The sequence below is a fragment of the Natrix helvetica genome, assembly GCF_964273705.1.
Source record: "Natrix helvetica genome assembly, chromosome: 2".
Lineage (NCBI taxonomy): Eukaryota > Metazoa > Chordata > Lepidosauria > Squamata > Natricidae > Natrix > Natrix helvetica.
Genome location: NC_138552.1, coordinates 20,537,773 through 20,561,249, shown reverse-complemented (window position 1 = coordinate 20,561,249; position 23,477 = coordinate 20,537,773). Strand labels below are relative to the sequence as shown.

Here is a 23,477-nt window from a genome sequence, read left to right as displayed (position 1 = left end):
ACTAATATTTTTACAATTTATTTTCAAGTAATTAATAACTTAATTGTCAAGGATGGAACTCTTTACAGTCAAACTCATCGAGACATTAAGCATAATGGATAAAATGTTGCACTCTTACCTTTACTTGATTTGGATGACTTGTTTTTATTAGATCTGAAACAAGAGCTTCTTGATTTGTCTTCTCTGTCCTTAATAAATTTTTGTACATCATCCAAAGAAAGCTTTTGCAGAACGACGACTGGTTTAGCTCCTTTATTTAGATCTTCTACTAGTCCAATCTTCTCAACCTTATTCTTCGGTTCACCTTTAAATTCTGATTTCCTTACTTCGTGCATGACATTCCCATCCTTATCACGTTTTATTTTTGGAATGATAAAATGTTTTAAAGCCCCAGATCTTCCCCCCAACAAATAACTGGGAAACTCAGCTTTACTATCTCCATGTGCTTTACTACTATCCATTTTGCTTTTATTACCATCTGTCCTCCGATCATCCTTACTGTTCTGTGATTTAAAACTTGGTCTATCAGTTCTTAATTTACTTTCCTGTTTAATACGAGGACTGTCCGGTCTTGATCTCTGATCTCCAGATGACAGCTTATCCCGGGACTCACCAGACTCATGTCTGTGTTTCCTGTCTAGTCTCTCTGCTTTTGTGTTATCAGTTCTAATGATATGTTTAGAATCATGTTCGCTTTTACTTGAAGATCGCAAATATTCTGGTCTTCGTAACTTTGATGGATCTCCTCTATATCGTTCTGATTCACCTCTATCCTCAGTTTTTTGTTTAAGGCCATCATGATCCCGTCTTACAGAATCAGAAATTGAACGCCCATCAGGCCTCTGTTTTAATGAGTCAGACTTTTCAGATTTCACCCTGGATGGATCAGATTTCATGTCCATTTTATATTTAGATATATCGAGCTTCTTTTCCAATGAAGATTTATTAGAATCACGCCTGTTTTCATGTCTGTGTTTAGGGGTTTCTGGCCTGCCTTCATTCTTCTGCTTTGGAGTTTCTGGTCTGCCTTCATTTTTCTGTTTTGGAGTATCTGGCCTCACTTCATTTTTTTGTTTTGGAGTCTCAGGTCTTTGTCTTGTTTCCTGCTTGCCATTATTTTGCTTGCCCTCATTTTGTTTCACATCCATCTGTCTGTTTTCATGTTTGCTTTCATGTTTAACTTCTGCTTGCTTGCTTTCACAGTGTTTAATTTCTATCCGTTTACCCTCATTTTGTTGTGTTCCTGTTTGTTTGTTCTCGTTATGTTGTACTTCCATTTTTATACCTTCAGAATCTGACTTTTTCCTTAGAGTTTCAGGGAAGTTTTCAGTTTTTAGTTTTAGTACTCCAATTACATCATCTTGGGCAATGAATAGAGAACCATCATTACACTGCTTTATCTCTTCAGGCTTTTTGATAATGTCCAAGTCCTGAGTAAGAACTGCCTGAGAGTCTGCCCGTCCGGCTTGCTGTAGATCGATACTAACCATCAAGGCTGGTCGTGACCCATTTCCTGCAGAATTTGTGTCCTGAGAAGCTGGTTTATTTCCTCCTGTAGCACCTCCAGCCTCCTGTGGAAAGGAATCTTGTTTTCGTTTCTTTAAAGGCTTATCTGCAGATCAAAAAAAATTGTTAAAAGGTGCTTATCATTTTATAGAACACTTTATGTAGACACATGAAAACATGTATTTTAATATGGTCATACACAATTATATATTTTGATTGATCTGGAACATTATTTCTTAACTATTTGCTAATTTCTTTGTAAACAATTTATACAACACAAATAATTGTGGAAAAAACTGTAAAAGATACTTCAGTTATCATACTTCCTCAATTCTGAGTTTTCACCAATCTATTCGAACTTATCAAGGAAACTAAAGAAGCAAGTTGCTTACATGTATCTTCAATAGTTTGAGTGATCCCCTGAATATTCATTTATGAGTTTGGTATAACCAACCTCTTAGTTAAAATATTCTAGAATTGAAATTAGGCACCAATTTGAGCTTCATGTTTTCTTCCAGTTCAGTGATGGCCAAGAGAGGAAATATTTGACCTTGAATACCAAGTGGATGAATAAAGATTGCAGCTTTTATAATGAACAGAAAACTATTTGAAGAACCAAAATATACAAAAGCAAATTGTTGTTAACCATGATTTTTGCAGATCATATGTATATATACATGGTGAACAGCAAGCCAATTTATACATCATAAAAAGCTATTATTTCAAAGCAATGAACATACTCTTCCAAAGCTTGTACTAATTATGCCCAAAGTTCTAGGCAGTCATAGAAAAGTAGATTAAACACACATCTTGCAAATGCACACATATATCAGCAACAACAGATATTGTTGTGGCTCAAGTTGAATGTCAACGCCACTTAGAAGATAGAGCAGATAAATGAACTCTAATGGAGAATAATGAGAGGCAGAATCAAATGTATGTTTGTTTGAACATAAGGAAGTGGTGGATTACATTTATAGCAATTTTGTATGCTTCGCTTAAAACTAAAGAAAAATATCACAGATCTGTAGGGAAAATAAGTGAAAACTTGATTGTTTCATACAATCAGTGCAAGACTCAGAAGTCTGGCGTGCCCAAAAAACTCACTGTCTAGTGTGTTTAAATCTGGATTATCTGCTTGTTGAATGCAGGCTTCTTTCACCAAGTGGAACAGAATCACAAACTTTACTTGCTAATAATTAAGAGTTGCATGAACAGATAAAATTCTTTTCTATTTCTATAAAAAGACTTTGCCTAGAAAAGTGCCCCTGCAATACAAAAGCATTAATTTTGGCTGTACTATAATGAGTTTCATCTGTGCTTTCTACATGTGAAAAAAATTCTTGAAAGATCTCAGTTCTTAAGAATGCTTAGAATGTAATTCAAAGAATCATTAGAGTAGGGTTCTTCCAGACAAAGAGAATGTGGGGGGGGGGGGTTGTTCTAAAGGGGAGCTACAGTATCTAATACAGACATAGATTGGTTCAATCCTGATGTGAATAGCTGTATTGTCTACAATAGGATTTCACTGATATTTCTGTGTCAAATTTTTATCTGTTTAAGACACACCTATTTTAATATTATGATATGATTGCATCTGCTCAAAGATAAATTCAACTAGTAACTGCTAATTCTAGTTTATTGTTCTACAGATCAATGCACTAAGATGCAAATACACATTCTAACTTGGGTTTGGCAATGATGAAAGATTTGAAAATTCAAGATTTCAGAGATGCATGCAAAGGTTGGAAATCAAGTCTGTGCTATCATTTGGACTCACATCTGTTGCACTCAAACTGTTGTGATGAACTTGGTCCAGGATAAGGCATGAGCAGAGTCCACTTCAGCTCAAGGCTTGTCTTGGAGCAAGACCATGAGACTTTCTATCATGTTCAGCATTACTCCAATGAAGTTGGTGATCTGAGTCAGATTTAAGGAAAACTTCTCTGCACTGAAAGAGTCAGAGAGTAGCTCACCTGTGAAAAGTGATTTCAACATAGAGCAAGAGTTTGTAATGTGTAGAGAGGCCTCTAAAGACAGTTTTTATGTAATAGTATCTAATAACTGATACTTGGAAGTGTGCAACAGCTCCCATTTAATGAAGACATGCAGTAATGTAGCAAATCTAAGGGGAATAATAGTGATAAGTAAGAGTTAAGGAGCATCACCAAGACATAGGAAAATGGAAATGGTGCTAAGAAAGTTTTTCAGACCCACAGCTGTTTACCAGACACTCAGAATGAGTACAATTGCTATCTGAAAATAAAACGATGCCTCTAGTCCAGAATTGGCCTCGATCTTTAGCTCTGATTCAACATGTAATACAAAAGGAAAAGTGTAAAAACTAGTAATTCTCAGTCCAATAGGGATTCAAGCTACTGATATGTAAATGATCAATTAGTATATTTTCCAGAAGGCCATGCCCTTCTATAGCCTCTGAGACATGGACAATATACATTTTATCAAGAATGGATGCTGGAGTATTTGAAAGAAAGATTCCCATAAGCAGAAGAAATTTATCCTCTTTAACATCTCTGTAAGACCTGTAACGCATAAAAAGCATAGCATATCAAGTGATAAATTGATATAAAGATGGCACTTATGAATATATGTAGATTTTTAAAAAATAGATCCCTTAAAATTGAGAGAGACAATGATATTTTTATCCTTAGGAATAGAGTTGAGATGATATGTAATAGAATCATTTCTACCGGTAAATAAATAAAATTGATGGTTCAGAAGATAAGACCATTTTATATATTGTTTTTAATTATTGCAGCCTAACTTTGTATTGCTTAGAAGAAATTATTTTCATTTCATTCTAGCTAACTGTCCATTTGAATCTGCAAAGCCATACATGATACTTTAGAACAATTAAATAATCTAATTTTACTACATCAATTCGTAATATGCTGAGCAATATGACTTGTTCCTTGGTCAGATGGGTATCTTTACTTCAAAAATGTTTAGAAAGCTTCTCCCCAAATATAGAGACATTCTTCCCATTGAAAATGCATATATTATTATTCTATGCATATCCAGTAAATCTGTTCTATAGGATGATAGCATAGTTATAAAATACCGGTACATTTATTTATTTATTTTCATTTTATCAATCAGTTATCTGTTTTTATAGGCAAAGTGTGAATAAGTGAGGGAAGGGGTACTACAGAGTCCTGTTTCTGCAGGAAACCTTGGCCACTTGGAACACTAATATTCCTACCAAGACAAGTAGAGCTTTGATTACAGCTGAAACATCAAGCCAACCTATAGCAGCTATTACTTTTCTGAGCTCAGGAAAATGGGTATCTGCATAACTTTTCAGTGTAGGGTTACATACTCTCTAAATGTGATACTGGGTTTTGATTAACCACTCCAATAGTGGGAAGGAAGATTTATCAGAATTAGAGTCTGATTAATCCTCTTCAAAGTCAGAAGATGCTTAAAGAAAATTAGAGGAAAAAGAAAAGAGGTAACAATGGCTGAAGGCATAGTAAATACAGCAATGGAATTGATAATGCTGCCAGATTTATTGAGATACCAAAGTAACTGACAGATTAATTTAACATTTAAAGTTAACGATGGTTGCAAAATTGATATTGATGTAGTGGTTTTTTGTTGAGACTTAAACACTACAAAGAACATATCTGTGTAGCTAGTATTGCCCCAATTTTAGCATCATTTTTCAGTGTATGAATTGGAGGAAGCAGGGAGGAAATGATGGGTTCTTAATATCTGAAATTCTTCATACAAGTTATGATATTAGTTTTGACACTGATAACTGTAGCATAGGTCTTCCAATATATTAATAATCAGAATGGGTGAAAATTATATATCCTATTAAAAGTGTGTTATGCAATTAATTATTATTAAATAATTAATTAAAGAGTATTATTCTTTTGGCTTAGAGCAAATAAATAAATACTATAAATAGCACTTACTATTTATTGTTTCCATGAGAAAATACATTTTCAGTGGAAAAGCACTGAAAATTCAAAGACCATCTAGGTGTGGACAAAACATCAGGGTTACATGAAATTTTGGGCAGGGAATGGACAAATCTTGAATAGCTAAGTTTGAAATTGACCAATTGTTATGCTGGGGGATCAAGCTGGGCAGAGATCAATGAATTGTCCAGCTACCAGAATCTAGTTTGATTAACAGCTCCTGAGTACAATGAAGTGGCCTGAATATATTACCTGAAATAATGCCAAAAAATGGAGAGATCATTTTGGCCTGTAAACATCTTCCCAAAAAAAGAGTGAAAAAAAGAAAACAAGTGTATCAAGTATTTGTAGTCAAATGTTACCATCTATGAGATGAACCTTACCAAGGCAGAAAAGACACTGAGCATGGCAGATAATGACAGAACATTTCTCTCATAACAGTATTCTAAACAAAGTCTAAAACAGATGATAAACATGGGTTCTAACTGCTCCCCTCCTCAGAAAAAAAATACAAAGTGGAGAAGGAGATACATACAGATTGGTACAAATGTATGACTAGAAATCTCTTCTAAAACTCTTCAAATAGGATTGAATGTTGCAAAGTTCATATTTCAACTCACCGTGTCACTTCACACCACGAGATGAGTGTCATATACATTTTATAATTAAATAATAATAAATATCCTTAACTAAAACCTACCCATATGGATTTATTAACTTCACACTGTTGTGTTAAATAATACATAATTAGTAAACGGCTGTGAATGTACAATTTTTGATAGGTTAAGCACTACCCAGTGATAAAATACTATCAGAATTAAGACAATCCACCAAATCATGTAGTCTGCTAGTTAATTAGCAATCTATTTGTTTTTGATTTTCCAGGAAGAAAAGTTTTATGCAAGACATTCTTACACTTTGTAGGAGTACACCACAAGTTTGAGATATTTTCAAATTTATTCCCCCCCCCATCTGCATTTGAAAAGGTAAAAATTGTATTAAATTATTACTATAGTTTAGAATTAGATCTCTAAAGAGCCCACTGCTAAAATATATTAGTTATCTAATTAAGAACACATAAAATCCTAGGAAACAAAGTTCTTTAAAATTTATATATGACAAAAGCAAGACAGGTAACAGTACACTTTAAATAAAAATAACAAATTCATGTACTGTGCTCACTTTGACATATCATTGAAATAACGCCTAATGAGCATAATTTGGCTTATACAAGCAGAAACTGGAAATTAAAGCAGAAGAGTAGAATTTTTGATCTGCAAAAAGCCAATAGGTAACTCCAGCCTCTGGCTCAATCCATGAAAGAAAATATATGTTATGGAAAACATCATCTGCTCATGCTCTCCAATGATCAAATTGTTCACAACCTTGAACAGCTTTTAACCTTGAATGGTTTCTAACCAATTAATAGATTTATAGAGATTAAATTCATTCCATAATTCACTAGCTACAGATGCTACAAATAAAATTTCATCTAGCCTTGTAACTATGCCACTGTAACAAAGCAAAAGTGATATTTTGTATACATTAAAGGTAGTCCTCGATTTACGACCATAATTGGGACCTGAATTTGCATTATTGCTGTGGTTATTAAGTGAGACACACCAGATTTTATGATCTTTTTGGTAGATTTCCAAAGAGAATTAGATGAGAATTAAGAGAATCTAGCTTCCTTCATCAATTTTGATGAAGATTATAAATGCCAATCATGTGATCCTAGGATAAGGCAATTATTGTAAATTCCTGCTGGTTGCTATGCACCTGAATTTGACCATGTGACTGAGGGGATGCTGTGATGCTGTGTTGGTCTTAAGTGCAAGGACAAGTCATAAATTACCTTTTTCAATGCCGTTTGTTAAATGAATGGTTGTAACTTGAGGAGCACCTGTACTTACTCATGATCCAACTACTATCTTCTAAACAACCTTCTCTTGTAATTTGGGCCAGATATAAGTCCCAAATATACATTATTATTTACAGGTAGCCCTTGACATATGACCATAATTGGGACAAGAATTTCCGTTGCTTAGTAAAACGGTTAAGTGAGTTACACCTGGCTACGACCTTTTTCGTCATGGTTGGTAAGCACATCACTGCAGTTATAAAGTAAATCATGCAGTTGTTAAGTAAATTCAGTTGTCCCGCATTGATCTTGACAGCTGGGGCTCCCATGATCCTGGAATCTGCAACCATTATAAATATATGCCTATTGCCAAACACCCAAATTTTGGTCATATAACCATGGACATGCTGCATTAATCATAACTGCCAAAACTGGTCATAAGGCACCTTTTTCAGTGCCATTGTATCTTCAAATAGGTGCTAAACAAATGGTTATAAGTCAAAGACTACCTGCATAAGCTTTAATCATATTTTACATTTTCATGAATTTCAGCCTATGTTTGGTATATCTTAGATATAAGTTATAGATATAATGTTATCCTGTTCCAAGTAATAATTAAAATATTTAAATGTAATAAAATCTGTATGGCTCATGAAGAATGCCTAAGAATAGTCTAATTTTAACAATAAGATAAATACTGTTATTTCTACATATGAATGTTCAAATATATAAATCCTTCAAAGTTTTCTAGTTCACATTTCTCAAATTATATCTTGATACTTTCACAAAGCCTTGCTACAATCTCAGTATGTTCAGTTCAACAGTATAACTAAGCCTCTTCCAGGTCAATTTAATCAATTTAGCAAGGTTTGTTCTGAATAAATCCATGTTGTCTACTAAGCTCTCTTCAAGTAAAAAAAAATAAATACAGAATTTTTAAAAAATCTATTATTAAAATATACTGTACTTTGAACAAGCAACAAAGTAAAATTTTATGATATAAATTACCAAGTCTGTATTTTTGTCATTTAGGCAAAGATGCAACACAGTATATTTCTAAAAAGAGGAGGATAAACCAATTCTAGTAACATTTAATAATTAACTATGTATCTTTAAAGTAACTATTCAATCTAACTGAAAATGACTGTTTGATGACAAGTGCTTTGGTATACGGTTCTAGCATATAAAATAAGATTGACTATTTGAAACTTTTCTTCGCATATAAGGAGGAATTGAAATCATACATTATTGTTCAATTTAAGATTTCAGATATGGTATGTTCCTGTATCACCAATTTTGCAATTCAGTTGTTTGAATTAATTATGCAATGCATTGTCTTCTTTTTTGAAATTACCTGGAATTTTTATGAATAATCTTCCCTATGATTTCCAACACTTAATAGTTTCATCAAAATGGGACTATTACATGATATGGTCCCAGAACTGTAATGGTTCCAGATCATAGAGATATCTTTGTTTATTGTACTCCTATCTGGATTCTAAATCGTACTGACCAATTATTTGATCATATTTTTTCTTCCATTCTCAACTATATTTAATATCAATTTATGGAATGTAAATCAAGAGTTCAAATATCAAATTATTATTTTTCCCTTCACACTTTTTTTTCTGTTATGAACAGATCTCACACTCTCTTGATCAGGATTGATTTAGGAAGCTTCATCTGCCACCTTTCTTCAGATAGAACTCATTTTGTTCCAAATTAGAGAAAACTATTTTACATAATGGTATACTGCAGGTATTAATCAAGGACCAGTCATTTGGTGTGTTTTTTCCCTTCCTCCTGTCTTCATTCATTTTCAATTCATCTACAATTATTTTTCTGGAAGTCCTATTTTTCTTAATGCACTTTTTAAATGTTTTAGTATTTTCTCAAGAGGTATTTCTAAAACATCTTCCTTGAGGGGAAAAAATATAATTTAAATCTCTCTGCATCCACAAGATCAATTGCAGAAGATGTTACTCTTCAAAAATCTGAGGTAATAAATCTATGGCAATTTCAATCCCTACATTCAAATACAATGAGATTTCTCAGTAAACATGAGTGGAATTGCTCTACAATTCTGAAACTATAACAATTCCTACATTAAGAATTTGGAATTAGTCAATCATAATTCTTGTGTTCATTTGACATAGATCTTTACAACATGTCTTTGCCCTGATTCATACACCACACTAAACAATAATATGGCTTTGCTTGATTCTAGTTTAGGATGCTGTGAAGGCAGTTTTGATGTAATCCTTGGTTTATGACTCTTTATTGACCGTCTGAAGTTACAACAGTGCTGAAAAAAGTGACTTATGATTGGTACACTTATGGCCATCCCCATGGTGACGATTGAGGTTTGGGTTCTTGGCAATTGACATAAATTTATGGAAGCTGCAGTGTCCTGGGGCCACATGACTGCCATTTGTAACCTTCCCAGCTGGCTTCCGGTAAGCAAATTGAATGGGGAAAGCCAGATTCACTGAATGACCATCTGATTCACTTAACTACAGTGATTCATTTCATGACCGCAGCAAAAAAAAAAAAAAAGTTGTAAAACCAGGTATGAGTCAGTTAACAATTGTTTAGAAATGGAAATTCTGGTCCCAATTGTATTCTTAAGTCGAGAACTGCCAGTATATGCTAAAGCACGCTTAAGTACTATAGCTTTTTGTGATTTAGGAATGTAGACTGTGAACAGATATGGTTTGAGCAACAGGCCATTTCTTTGTAACTGCCAGTATGTAATAAGAAATAATACTCTTCTACAATTATGATATTTTGAAACTACCTGCTGTGCATTGTCAAAAATGTATCCCTGCAGCAATTGTATAGTATCTTTCCACACCAAGGATATTCAACTATCTTTTAGACTACAAGCATTTTTACCTTTGTCTTGCACTTCTTTTGAAAACCGTTCCCTTTCAATAGCTGATTCCCGTTCTATCCGTTCAATTTCAGCCAATGCATCCAATTCTACTTCATCATATGGCGTAATAGTCCCGTGCTGTGAAACCTGTGGATGTGTCTGTACCAAAGGATTTTGAGGTTGTTTTGCAGAAACTGAAGTGTTCGGTTGTAAAACAGGCACTTGTTGCGCCTGGAGGAATGCTGTTTGTTCATGCTGTGGTAAACACTGAGCAGCATTTAGAGGCCTATTAATATCCTGTGGAGTAACTGGTGTTTTAGATGTCTGTCCTGGATACTGCACATTAAAAGAAATATCCCCTTCCGATGCATTACTGTTTTCCAAACCAGAAAGCATGTCATCTTGCTGGTCCATATCTGAAGATCTTATACGACTGAGTCTTAATGTAAGTTTAGTCGAGTCCTTGGATGGAGAACTAATAATATCATACATTGCAGCTTTTTCAGTCTGGTCTTTTTCATCCTTGACTAATTTCATTTTCTTTTGTTTCTTTTGCTTTCTTTCTGGAGAATCTAACAATATGTCTGGGGGAACATCTCTAGGTGATGAATAAGGTGGAGGTTGAGATGGAAGTATTAAAGGTGGTCTTGATCCTAGAACAATAATTTAGAAAAACTGAGTAGTTATGTAGATTCATATTTTCATGAGAGCACACACAATGTAATCACCTTTATTAACAATTCATATTAATACATATATCCGTATTTACAAAATAAAAAAAATGAGTTCTGAAAATAACCACTACAACAAAATCTATGCCTACCAATCTGGCAATCCACATCTAGCAGAAGAGTCATTCTAAAAAAAATGCAATACTTTTGATGTAATACATTCACATTTCAATTCAAGATATGAGCTATTAGAAACAAATATTAAACAAAAATCAGCCAATGCAAGGTTAGCCCTGAAATGGTTAGTCACACACTATAGTGATGAAAGCACAAATATAGACAATAAAACTCTATTACAATATACACACATAACATCAAACATAAAAAGCTTTCACATTTTATACACAGGAAAATAATTTTAATGGCTAGCAGATTACGTGCCTTTGCTTTTTTTAGTGATTAACTGAAATCATTTGTACATACAAATTGTTGCATATTTACATACTTGACAGTAGTTGCCATAACATTATGTACATTATGTTGTTGTTTATAAGCATCACATCCTCTCCAATGTTCAGACAATGTATTTCAAGGGAATAAGCAAAGTAGATTTCCTATCACATCTTTTAATAAAACAAATGCATTTCTTTTCTCTGACAAACTTTTACCTTATTTTTGTCTCAACAAAATACTGGAATATCATCTAGAATCCATTAAACAATTCAAGTGGGGATAAAATTCATAAATAAAATTTAAAAACAATTATTCAAATTGTTATTTGCCAACTAAAATATTTAGCTTTTTTAGTTATGTCTTCCTGTTCTTCAGAAATAAGGTAGGAACAGATTGCTAATTTATATGATGCTGTTGTGTTTTCAACTAGCATCACAGATATGAAAATTTAAGATTGATTTAAAACATCATAGTCTGTGAAGCAATTGGAAGCACTACTTAATAATATTATTTTATATTATATTATATTCAAGTACACTTGAAAAACAAAATCTACATATAACACAGAGCATGTATTTGTCACCTTCATTTTTATAGTTTAATATATAAGCAATTGTATAGTAGAGTATTTATTTCTTCCTTGTCCAAAGCAATCACTCCAGCATGTGATACGGAGTTCACAACATGTTTTCAGGATCCCAGATAAAGTACAAAATAAATTGTGAACAATCTCTTATAAAAAGTATCATAAGAAACATTATGTACTCTTGAACTTTAGAAGCTGGAAGTTTCATTTTTCATTTATTTATTTATTTTGCATTAAAAATGAATTACCTACAGAACACAGTATTAATTAGAATATTAGGTATTCTTTAGAGAATAAAAAAGAATATGCAATTTATGTTAACAGCACTAAAGCATTTGCATATGCATTCATCTCAAATTCCTAATGAAAACTTTCCTGAAAATAAATTATGCCACTAAGCAAACTGCATAAAAGGACTGTGGAATTGCTCTTCTACATTTTTTCAAAGCAAGCTTCTAATAAATCTTCTTTGAGTACAGTTATTCTGGACAAGATTTCAGTTACATTGACCATTTACTTCCAACTAGCTTTGAGATATTACAAAATAGAAATCAGCAAGGGAAATACTGAACCTGACGCTCTGATATATGCAATCTTTTGAAAAATATTTTGCAAATAAATACAGCTAAAATATACAGGAAGACAAGCATACAGACTATAGCTCTATCTAGATTCAAAAACACATTTTTTCAAATATTTTATCGGGTAGCTTGATCCACCTGAAAATTTCCTTGATTGATTATCTTTAAAAAAGAACCCTAATGCGAATAAGAGGTCTTTTAATTATATCTGTTTTGCTTCTTAAGCCTCACCTTCAGGTTCAACTTGAACAAGTGGTTCATATGCAACTTGAATAAGTAGCTGTTTGATTAGTATCAGCAATTTTCAGGTTGCTCTATTAGAATGTTCATCAAGAGATGCTTTGCTATTCCAATGGTAAATCTATTATTCCATTTTGTTACTTCTTTTCCCAACCAGGAGTTGGTGGATTAAACAAACATTAATTTATCTTTTCTTAATTGGATCCTTATAGCCTTTCCTTCCATTAAAGTAAATGTTCAACTGTTTTTACAGGTGTGTCAATTTCACTCTAATGCACAATACATTGTATGTTTGATACCTTAGTACATAGTTAGGAAATCCTAGAAAATACATTGTTCCAGCTCGTGAGCTGTCTTATTGAGCCTTAATTCTCCCCCCCCCCTTTAAATTCCCAAACCCAAATTCCTCCTTTTCACAAAAGTTATCCTATTGTTTGTTTATTATGATTTAAAAAACAACAACATTTTTATTCATTAATACTATTCTTAGTTATTGAACTCCAGTCCATAGTTGATTTTTTAAATAAATTCACTAACAATTTTATCCAAAATAGAATGGTTTGTAGAAATCTATAAAGTTCAGCAATTCAGAGATTTCACAGCATGCAAATCTTAAAACACTTTTACAGGTTTAATGAACTACAAATCTATTCAAAGCCGTTACTTTAGGTTTGACAACAAAAGGATCTAAAAGAAGGACATACAGTTGTAACATAATTAATTTGAATGCATAAATAAATAAATAAATCATTTTGTACTGAAATATTAGAGCAAGGTAATATTTTATAAATTAAACTTCACAAGTGAAACTGACAAATATTTAAAATTTGGCCTGATGCCGCATACTGTATATAATCAATTCAGTCTTTTAAGTATTAAATGTTCTCTTCTCCATTAAATAGAAACAAGTTGTAAGTTACAAACGAAAGTTCAACATATTTACCCCCACAAACATTTTTATATCTTTATACATAAGCTGCCCTCAATAAATTTCTCTCACTTCCTGGAAGAGGACAAAGGAAAATAAACTCAAATTTGAGAAACTGATCATATGATCATATTCTACTGTATAAATACTCATGTTATTTTTTGTATTTATCAGTAATTAATCTACCATAATGTAGATTAATGTACCCTAATTGCTCTGTGGCAATGAATATTAAAAGAGTAAATACTTACCTGTAGCAAGTTATCAAAATTTGTACCAGAATCTTGGGCTTTTCTTAAAATCATGAGGACTTTTAGAATGAATACAAAAGTTCTAATACACAAAATCCTAATATACCAAAAATAAGGGTTTTTTTGCTCAGCTTATATATTTCTGAGCAACAAAAGCATACTTCTGGTTTAACAAGATGGAGATAAATAGAATGGACATGAATCATTTTTGAAGGCTCTAAGAAAAGATCAGTTACTATTCAAAAAGTAAATAGTCATCCTTTCTGAAATGATATTTCTTATAAAGTAAGTGCAGTACTAATGTTAGTTCTGGCATTTATTACAGAAAAGAATAAAAAAATCTAATGTGTCAAACAGAATCAGTATGCTTAAATAGAAAATTCACCAAAAAAATCACAAAAATGTCTACCATTCTATAACTAATTAAAATAATTAATTTAGCAGTGATTAATATCACTTCCACTAACCTTTTGATACCAATGGTTAATAGGTATACAAATACCACCCAAAAACATATTAATGGAAAAATACTTAAAATGTAATATAAGCTAAGAATTTGTTGAGCTATTGAATGTTTAAATATCATACTTTTTTAATTCATAAAAAATGATATAAAAATCTGAATGTTCTCTAAATATTTAATGAACACAATAAAGTAAGCCTAGTCAATGAACATTCTTTCAGACCACCCAAGAAGAGTTTTCTAGATGAAGTAGATGAATGATCAAGATAACTCCCCTTTTACTTTTGTCCTGTAATTACTATTGTCAGCTTAGCATGTATTAAAGTGAAAATCAAAGCCAAAGTGAATAGGTGTATATTTTTAAATATGTATATAATTAATTCTCCAGTTGAAAATACCTTTCCTCTAAAGTAGAACTAGCTTGCACAATTGATCTTCCTCACAGGAATAACATGTTTATTTAGAGATCCATTTAGTTTGAAGGCTGACACAAGTCTTTACAAATCATGCTATATTTGTTGTCATCTGCTATTGTAATAAAGAAAATAAATATCTGCTATTGTTAATAAAATTTAATTAGAAAGAATTAAGATAGTATTATGATATTAATTATTAACTATTGACATAAAAGTTTCATCCATAAAATCAACAACATCAGAAGTCCATTTTTTTAGAACAAGGATGGGCAATCTTTCAGTGATCAGGGGCACACAGTTTTTTTTTAAAGATATTTTTTGGTTTTTAAATACTACATTTGCTGAATAGTGACATTATGACTTCAGAGAAAGGCAGAACAAAGATCTGCTGAGGGGGTTGATTTTCATCTCTCTATAACACCTATAAGTGATGGAACGGTTTGAAACTTTGAAAGGCAATTGAATCAAATCATTCCTTTCAAATGATTCAGTGCTTCAAATCTTGAAAATTGCATATGTGAAGACAAACTTTTTATCAAATTAACTGTTCAAATCAAATAGACTCAATAGTCAAAGTAAACTGACTGTTCAGTTTCTTAAATAGATTATATTGATTCATTAGATCAGGGTTGTCAAAATCTCGGCCCATGGGCCAGATGTGTCATATGCTGTCCATGCCCACGCCCAATTGAGTAAAAGGGGGAAAGGTCCTGATACATCATGTGATGACACCATGATGACATGAGTTTGACACCCCTGCATTAGATTATGGGTATTCAATATTTTAGCTTGCCCGGGCTATACTGAGTGAAGAGGAACTGTCTTGGGCCTCATATAAAATATATAATATACTGAAGTTAATGATCAAATTATTTGAGTAAGATTGTATGTGGTTCATATACTTTGAGCAAGCAATTAGAACTATGATTTTAAACTGGAATTTTTTTCTTCACTTATACAATAATCCCCACTTCTAATATTGTTGTAGTATTCAACTCCATAAAGAACCAAATATAGCCACAAAGTAGCCTTTCAGAACCTCAATGAAAAATGAATGATTGGAATTACAAAACAATGGAAAAAGTATATTTTGCTAGGTTGTTCAAAATTATAAATATATTCAAATTTCAAATGGCACTGCAATTAAGAGTATGAAATTTTACTTTCTCTTATAGACAAAAGGGAATTTGTACCTTTATTTTCAAATATTTTAATTTTAAAATTCCCATTTTTCAAAATTAATGCTGAATTTAAATATTCGTAATAATTTTACATTTCAGAAGAACAATTCTTCTTAAATAACCAGATATTTATCTCTGTCAAGGATCGCTTATAGATCCAAATCCAAAAGGTGATGCCAACACTTAATTCTTAAGGAGATAAAAAGTGAACAGTAGTTAATTTCACTGCCATTTGACAATATCATATTTTGTTTTGTATTGGCCCATCTAATATCTTTGTCATAGTCTTATCATGGGGAGGGGCAATACCCTGCCCAAACAAGACTGCGCATCCCTGAAAATATCAAGTATCTTCTTTATATGAATTTTTAGAAGAGTAAAACAAGAAGAATACAAAACTATAAAAGTACCTTTTGGAGTTCCATCACTTCCAGCGGGAGAACATACTGACTGTGGTGATCTCAAGGAAAATGATGCAGTGTTCCTTATTGAAGAATCACCATCCTATGATAATTAGAAATGAACAACTTTTAAAATTATTATTTAAACAATCATTTATAATATTTGTAAATATCTCAGCATACTTTATTTACAACTGTTGCTACTAAAATTAAGACTTTTCTAGGCAGCCATGAAACCTTCTGATAGATCTTTCTTGGCAGGGGATGGGAATGCTACTAAGGAGCTGTCCTTAATTCTTAGTAGATGATTCACATGGCTGAAAACCATGTGAAGATCAAACAAATTGCTCTGTGGAGAAGTTTTTGGCAAAGCTAGCAATTTTAATCTAATGTAGAACTAGAAATACATATACATAAAAGAAAGGTTTTAACAGACAACTCATCTACCACTTGAGATACTTCAGTGAAAACAGAAAATATTAGCCCATATTACTTATACACACAGTTCACAGAATTTTGTGCATTTTTTTCCTGCATTCCCTTTTGTATCATCCAAAGATTGAAACAGATATTAGTGATAATTTGGGACTATAGTAAGTAAAGTACCACGGAAAGGTTTAAACAAAACTTTTACATAGGACATTTGATGAGGCATAACAAAATCAATTATAAGTTGCCTCACAATGAAAATAAAAGTGTGCATAAACATTCCTGAACATGCACAGGGAAATAAGAATTCAGGTTATCATACAGTGGAATGTTTACAATTAAATAATATAGGAACACAGAAACATCAGACTAAGATTGATTATTTTGTTGGAATACAATGCTTAATAGGATAAGTAGCAGAAGTGACATCACTTTTAGTCAACTAATTTATAAAATGGGACACAGAACAAAAGCATAAAGATAAAACTGATCTTAAATTAATAATACAAGTACCGAAACAAAGACATAATTAATTCTGAAAATAATTCTTTCTTGTTTATAACACTTACCTAATGATTAACCTTATTAAGAGGTAAAAAACTAAAGGCTAACATAAATATCTCTTACTTCGCTGCTTATTCTGTGCACCATGTGTAGGTAGTCTTCACTAGAGCCATGCCTGGTGTTATCAGGATGGTGATTGGTTGAACTGCCCAACTGACTTGTAATCTTATTTTCGTTTATATTCCTCATCCCACCTGAAACAATAGGGCTGGATACTGAAGCTGAAAGTAAGATTATACAAACACATATATAAGCATTTTCTAACAACTGTGCAAGCACATTACATATCTTGCATTAGACCTCACTGTTTTTTTAATGGTTTCCACTCTACCTTACAGGCCTGCCTGATTTCCATTCAACTCCTTACATGACAATTCAACTCCTTATATGAAAGCCAGGGGTGAGATCCTACTGATTTAACAACCGGTTTGCTTCACGCACACAGTTTTCTAATGCTTGCTGTGCATGTGCAGTTTTGAGAATTGAGGAAGGGAAGGAGGAAGAGCAATACTTATGAAATTTGGGTAAATTACCCAAAAGTGGATAAAAATGGTTTTACTTTGGGTAACAATACACAAAACCATTACCCATCACAACACAGACCTTTAAACTGACTTAAAGTTTGCAGTGTTAAAATATATCTGAAAAACTCTAAGATGAAAATCAAGGAAATTACCAATGATGATTTGTTGAAATGACATAAAGATCAATGAAACTGTTTTTATAATACAGATAATCCTTGAGTTACAACTATTCATTCAGTGACTATTTGAAGTTATGAAAGTGCTGAAGGAAAGTGCAAAGTTATGAACCTGTCCTTGAAGTGATAAGACTTTCTGATAAGCAATTTTGGGTGATGAAGGAGAAAATTTGGGAAGCAGTGATGTAATTTGCTAAGGCACTGGGCAAGACACTGGGAGTCACCAAGTTCTACCTTAAGCATAAGGTCAGCTTCAGCTAGTCACTCTCTCAGACCTAGCAAGACAACAGCAGGCCATTCCAAAAAGCAATCATCATGATCATCATCCAGTCTAAATTTCTAGCTGACAGTGCAACTAACTATGATATAATTAAAACTGAAACAGCTTACATTCTGCAATTATTTTAACACCATCAAATAACATGTTTATCCTTGGGAAGAAATTGATAGGTGGATAAAAATGCCAAATCTAGTCTAAACTTCTGGCTGACTGTGCGACCAACAATAATGTCAGCCATAATCTGAACATATCCTTTCCAACCCTGTAATAGAAATAGCACACTACACTGAAAGAAAACATCTGGGAAGGAAGAAATGGAAACAACTATCAGGTTAGACATCTTCATTGCCCAAGATGGGACAGTGAAAATTGTATTGTTTTTGAGTCAGGATTCCCATTTTAATAATCTGCCATGGACTGCATGACAGCACTGAATAAGGTAGGTGCTAAAGTGAGCATAGCACATAATCTGTTACTTCTCTCACACAAACTCCAATTCTTTAACAATTGGTACTATTAAAAACTATTAACTTAATCAAGGCATTATTCCTTTAACCAAGTGCATATGGAACAATTTAGCATGTTCTGAAAAGAAGACAAATACCTTGTTGCATCTGTGGGTGAGGCGTGTAACTTGGAGGATGTGAATATGGCAAATATCCTGCAGGGCTCTGAGGAGCATATGGACTAGGCACTGGACTGTTTTGTGGTGCCATGAATCTATTACCAGAACTTGACTGTGGTGGCACAAATCGACTGCAAATAAAATCCAAAGAAATATTGTAAGAGGGCCAATATAAACATAATGTCTCCCTAATTATTTAATTACTGTATTACTTTTTTATTTATTAAATTTCCACACTGGCCAACTCACCTAAGTGACTCTGGGCAGTTTATAACAAAATAATATAAGCAGATGAATAAAAATTAGATTAAAGACAGTGTTAAGAACAAAATTAAAACTTATAAGATAAAAGTGGAATTTAAAACTTCAAAAAGGTAAAAAGTTGATAAGGCAGATAGAGTACCCACAAGTCACCAATCATTTCCTGAGTTACATCATACTTAGACCTCCTTGTTGATGGGAAGAGTCAGGTCTTTACACTCTTCCGGGAAACCTGAAGAGTAAAGGCTGGCCTCATCTCGGAGGATAAAATATTTCAAAGCAAGGGCAATAGCAGAGAAGGTTCTTCTTCTAGATCAGTGATGGCGAACCTTTTTTGGCTCGCGTGCCACAAGTGGGGGGAGCGCAGGGGGGTCGAGTGCGGGAGTGCCGCACCCATAATGCAACGCGTGACCCCCCCAGTGCGCATGCACGCACAACGCGCAACCCCCCCATTTTTACATGTTTTTTTGCCCTCCCCAGGCTCCAGGGGCTTTATAGGAGCTTGGGGAGGGCAAAAAGAGCCTCCCCCGACCCCCCGGAGGCTTCAGGGACTGTCCGGAGGCTTCCCTGAAGCCTTCGGAACGCTTAAAACCACCCTCCGAGCAAACCGGAAGTCACTTCCGGTTTGCTCGGAGGGTGGTTTTAAGCGTTCCGAAGGCTTCAGGGACGGTCCCTGAAGCCTCCAGGGGGTGGGGGAGGCTCTTTTCGCCCTCCCCAGGCTCCTATAAAGCCTCTGGAGCCTGGGGAAGGCGAAAAATAGCTTTTAAAAAGGTGAACTCAGCTGGCCAGCGCGCGCATGCGCGCTGGCCAGCTGACAGGGCAGTGCCTCGCGTGCCCTGACAAATGGCTCCGCGTGCCACTTGTGGCACGCGTACCATAGGTTCGCCATCACGGTTCTAGATCCTGCCAGTTGAAATACTTCAACGAAATACAGAGCACACTTTCCCTGCTTGACCCGGTGGCATAGGTCAACATAACTGGGAATATTAATTTGAATTTGGAATAGCAAAAAGCTTTTCCAGATCATAGAATACTGATCAGCAAAAGCAGACAAAAAGTGCATTAAAATATCAAGTACTGAATTCATTATTTAGGATTAATTTTGTTGTCTCCAAACAAGGGGGATACCAGTTCAGAGTTTTTATTATATGAAAATTCTTTTTCAAGAACATATAGTATTTAACCTTAAATTTTATGACATATTCTATCTTTAAACATCATATTTCAATTGTACTGTTATAATTTAACAACATACATAAAACTGTATCATAAAGAGTCATTGCTTTGTAGTTCTGTAACTCTTCTTGATTCTTTGAATCTAAAGAATTGTGCTTGGTTCCTTGGATCCAAGCCACCATTTATCAATATTCTCATCCTTGGTAAATCAGTCAAATGATATGAACAGAGAACTAAACAACAAAGCAATTTAGTGATAGATATATGTAGCATTTTAGTTTGTCAGTTTATAAGATCACACTGTTGCACCATAATAATCAGCACACTTCAGAACAGAATGTAAAATAGGGAATCTAGTGTCTATATGAATCCAAATTTACTTACTTAAAAAGTATTCACTAATATTTATTATGAACACTTCTGGAGTGTAGAAAAAACAGGAATAGCTAAATTTTTAAGGCAGAAATTTTCTGTCTAGAAAACTACATTTCTGCATGATCATGAACTGCATTAACTAATCCTTTTTCTAAAACTTTCAACTCTATTCTGGTTTCTCTTCAAATTGCCTAGATCTTTTACTAGCAAATGCATTTATATAACTGTAATAACATGTTACAAATGTTTGTCATTGATAAATCAATCTGACATGCAAATTTTACAGACTGAATGGAGAAAGTAATAAGATCCCAATGTCTGAAGATTGGGGAACTATCTTAATGTGAGTTTATAAATTTAAGTAACTAACAGAGCCTACTTTATTTTTTAAAAGATCAGCTTAGGATCTTATTGAATTTTGTAAAGGAAAAAGTATATAAACCACTTTGTTCTTTGTGATCCAATGAAGGCATACTTCAAAAACATATTTTTTGAAATATCCTACAGTTATTATATTCTGAGAATAATCATGTTAATCATTTAACTTTCATACTAATAATTTTGGACATTCATTTTTAATTACATGCCTATCACAGAGAAACTAACAGCTGAACAACAGATTCTCTGTGCCACCATTATTACTAAGAGATTAGTCTTTCAACATTTAAAAGATAAAATGTATGGTTCCAATTATTGAGGGGTTTGAAGGCCTGGTATCACATATGTTTTATTAACAGTTTACTTATAGATATAGATTATGTATGGACAATCACAAAGAAATCTGATAATCCTTTATTGATATTATTGTATAATTTTATATTTATATTGTATATATTGTATAAATCCTCAATGCATATTTGCGTGTTTGTGTGTATAAGAAGGTTTCTATCTCTAAACAATTATGATTTAATTATATTGTATTGCTAAAAGTATTTAAGGTCCATCCCAATTATTGTATCATGGTTTCAGTGAAGTATTAAATCAACTCAAAACAAAACAAAACAAAATAAATATTTTTGTTACAGACTGAAAGAATCACACTTCAAAATCTGAAAAGATGATATATACCTTGAAGGACTATGAGAGATAGTGGTTTGCTGATAATTGGAAGATGCAGGACTACCATGCATGGAATTCTGAGAAAGTTTGTACTGTGGCATCATCATTCCTATAAAAAAAAGAAGATTGTTCTGAATTATCTCCCTGTTAGCTTTATAACATAATTTAAAAATAATAATTATGCAAAAAGGTATGGGCAGCACATACAACCACTGTAGAGCAAATTCTTATGAATGTAAAGGTTCATACACATATAATTCTAGCATGACTCATTTTTAACAATATATATCTTTCCTCTAGGATATTCATAGTATACTAGCACAATTTTGGAAGACACTTCTTAAAATCCTTTATTGCAAATAGGAGGGACTTATAGTGACACCAGTAGATTAATTGTGATTAGTTGTCCATTTAAATTTATTTTATACATACATACACACACACACACAGAGTCATTGTGTGTTTTTGTACATACCCATACACACTCAACTTAAAGAAAGAAAATAAAAACTAATAGAAATTAAAATAGGGTGAAAAAAGAAAAAGAAAACAAAGAATTAAAAGAAAAAGAAAAGGCGACATAGTCTTTGATTTTTTTAAAGCAGTTTAAGAACAATTATAAATGTATGTATTGCTCTATGGTCATAACTATTTTTGGTATAATCTATTTGGTCTAATCATCAAAACCATAACTCATAAGTTCAAGTTCCTCTGTTTCTTGAGGGGGGGGGGAATCTATAAGGTAATTCCAGCAATATGTATAGATATTGTATTTTCCATTTCTCATTGCGAGTAGTACTCAATCTTTCCATCTCTGTGCTTTCCATTTAGTTTTCACAATCAATCATAGTTAAATATGATGTCCAACACAATCTATCCATATACTATTAAAACTCTCATGTCTGTAATCTTTAACAGGATGAAACGATATAGCACCGAGCAAAACATTATGAACCGGGGTACTTCAAATTGGCTAACATCCATTTGAAATACCTTACCCAAAAACTGGGGATTCCCATTGAATTAAAAAAATTTATAAAATATATAGACGTAAAAATTATCAGAAAGCATTCTATGATATAATATAAAATACCACAAAATATTTGGTGTGGATAACTCCTAATGTTCAATATGGGTTACCTTCAAGGCAGACACATCTCTGAATATCTCCCTGAATTTTTAGGAACTCTTCCAGTGAAGGCAGTACATTAGAAGCTCTGCAATTGTTGAAGGCGTTTGTTTAAATGTATATTTCAACATGTACTGTGTTTCCCTGAAAATAAGACAGGGTCTTATTTTCTTTTTACCCACAAAATATGGCTTGGGCCTTATTATGAGGGGAAGGTTTATTGTTTTGGGGTTGCCGGGCGGCTGCTCTCTTACAAGCGGGCTCCCAAAGAAGCCTCAGAGGCGAATGGCTGTGTTGTGCTGTCGCAGCAGCGCAACATAACAGCCATGAAGCAACCACGCTCACGAGTAGCCATCCAGCAAACCCCCTTTCCAGCCGGGCACAGCGCCATTCACTGACCTAGGGGTATTGCCAAGCCGCATGAGTGCCTGTTCGCTGCCGCCAAGCCTTCGCGGCTTGGCACCTTCGAAATGCCAGTGAATGGCGCTCTGCACGGCTGGAGAGGGGGATTACGCAAGC

The 23,477-nt window shown here is 33.4% G+C and overlaps 1 protein-coding gene across 3 annotated transcripts in view; it reads right to left on the bottom strand.

Annotated features, from left to right (window-relative positions):
- NIPBL (NIPBL cohesin loading factor) overlaps nt 1-23,477 on the bottom strand; it is a 177,579-nt gene that overhangs the window by 62,796 nt on the left and 91,306 nt on the right. For 2 of the 3 annotated variants that reach the window (XM_081940543.1, XM_081940542.1), the window contains exons 5-10: nt 21,839-21,938; nt 18,938-19,089; nt 17,417-17,574; nt 16,370-16,463; nt 10,210-10,842; nt 119-1,612 (exon numbers count right to left, since the gene is read on the bottom strand). In XM_081940543.1, the coding sequence (XP_081796669.1) occupies nt 119-1,612; nt 10,210-10,842; nt 16,370-16,463; nt 17,417-17,574; nt 18,938-19,089; nt 21,839-21,938 (2,631 nt within the window). The remainder of the gene's footprint in view (nt 1-118; nt 1,613-10,209; nt 10,843-16,369; nt 16,464-17,416; nt 17,575-18,937; nt 19,090-21,838; nt 21,939-23,477) is intronic. The other variant, XM_081940544.1, reaches the window with a different exon arrangement.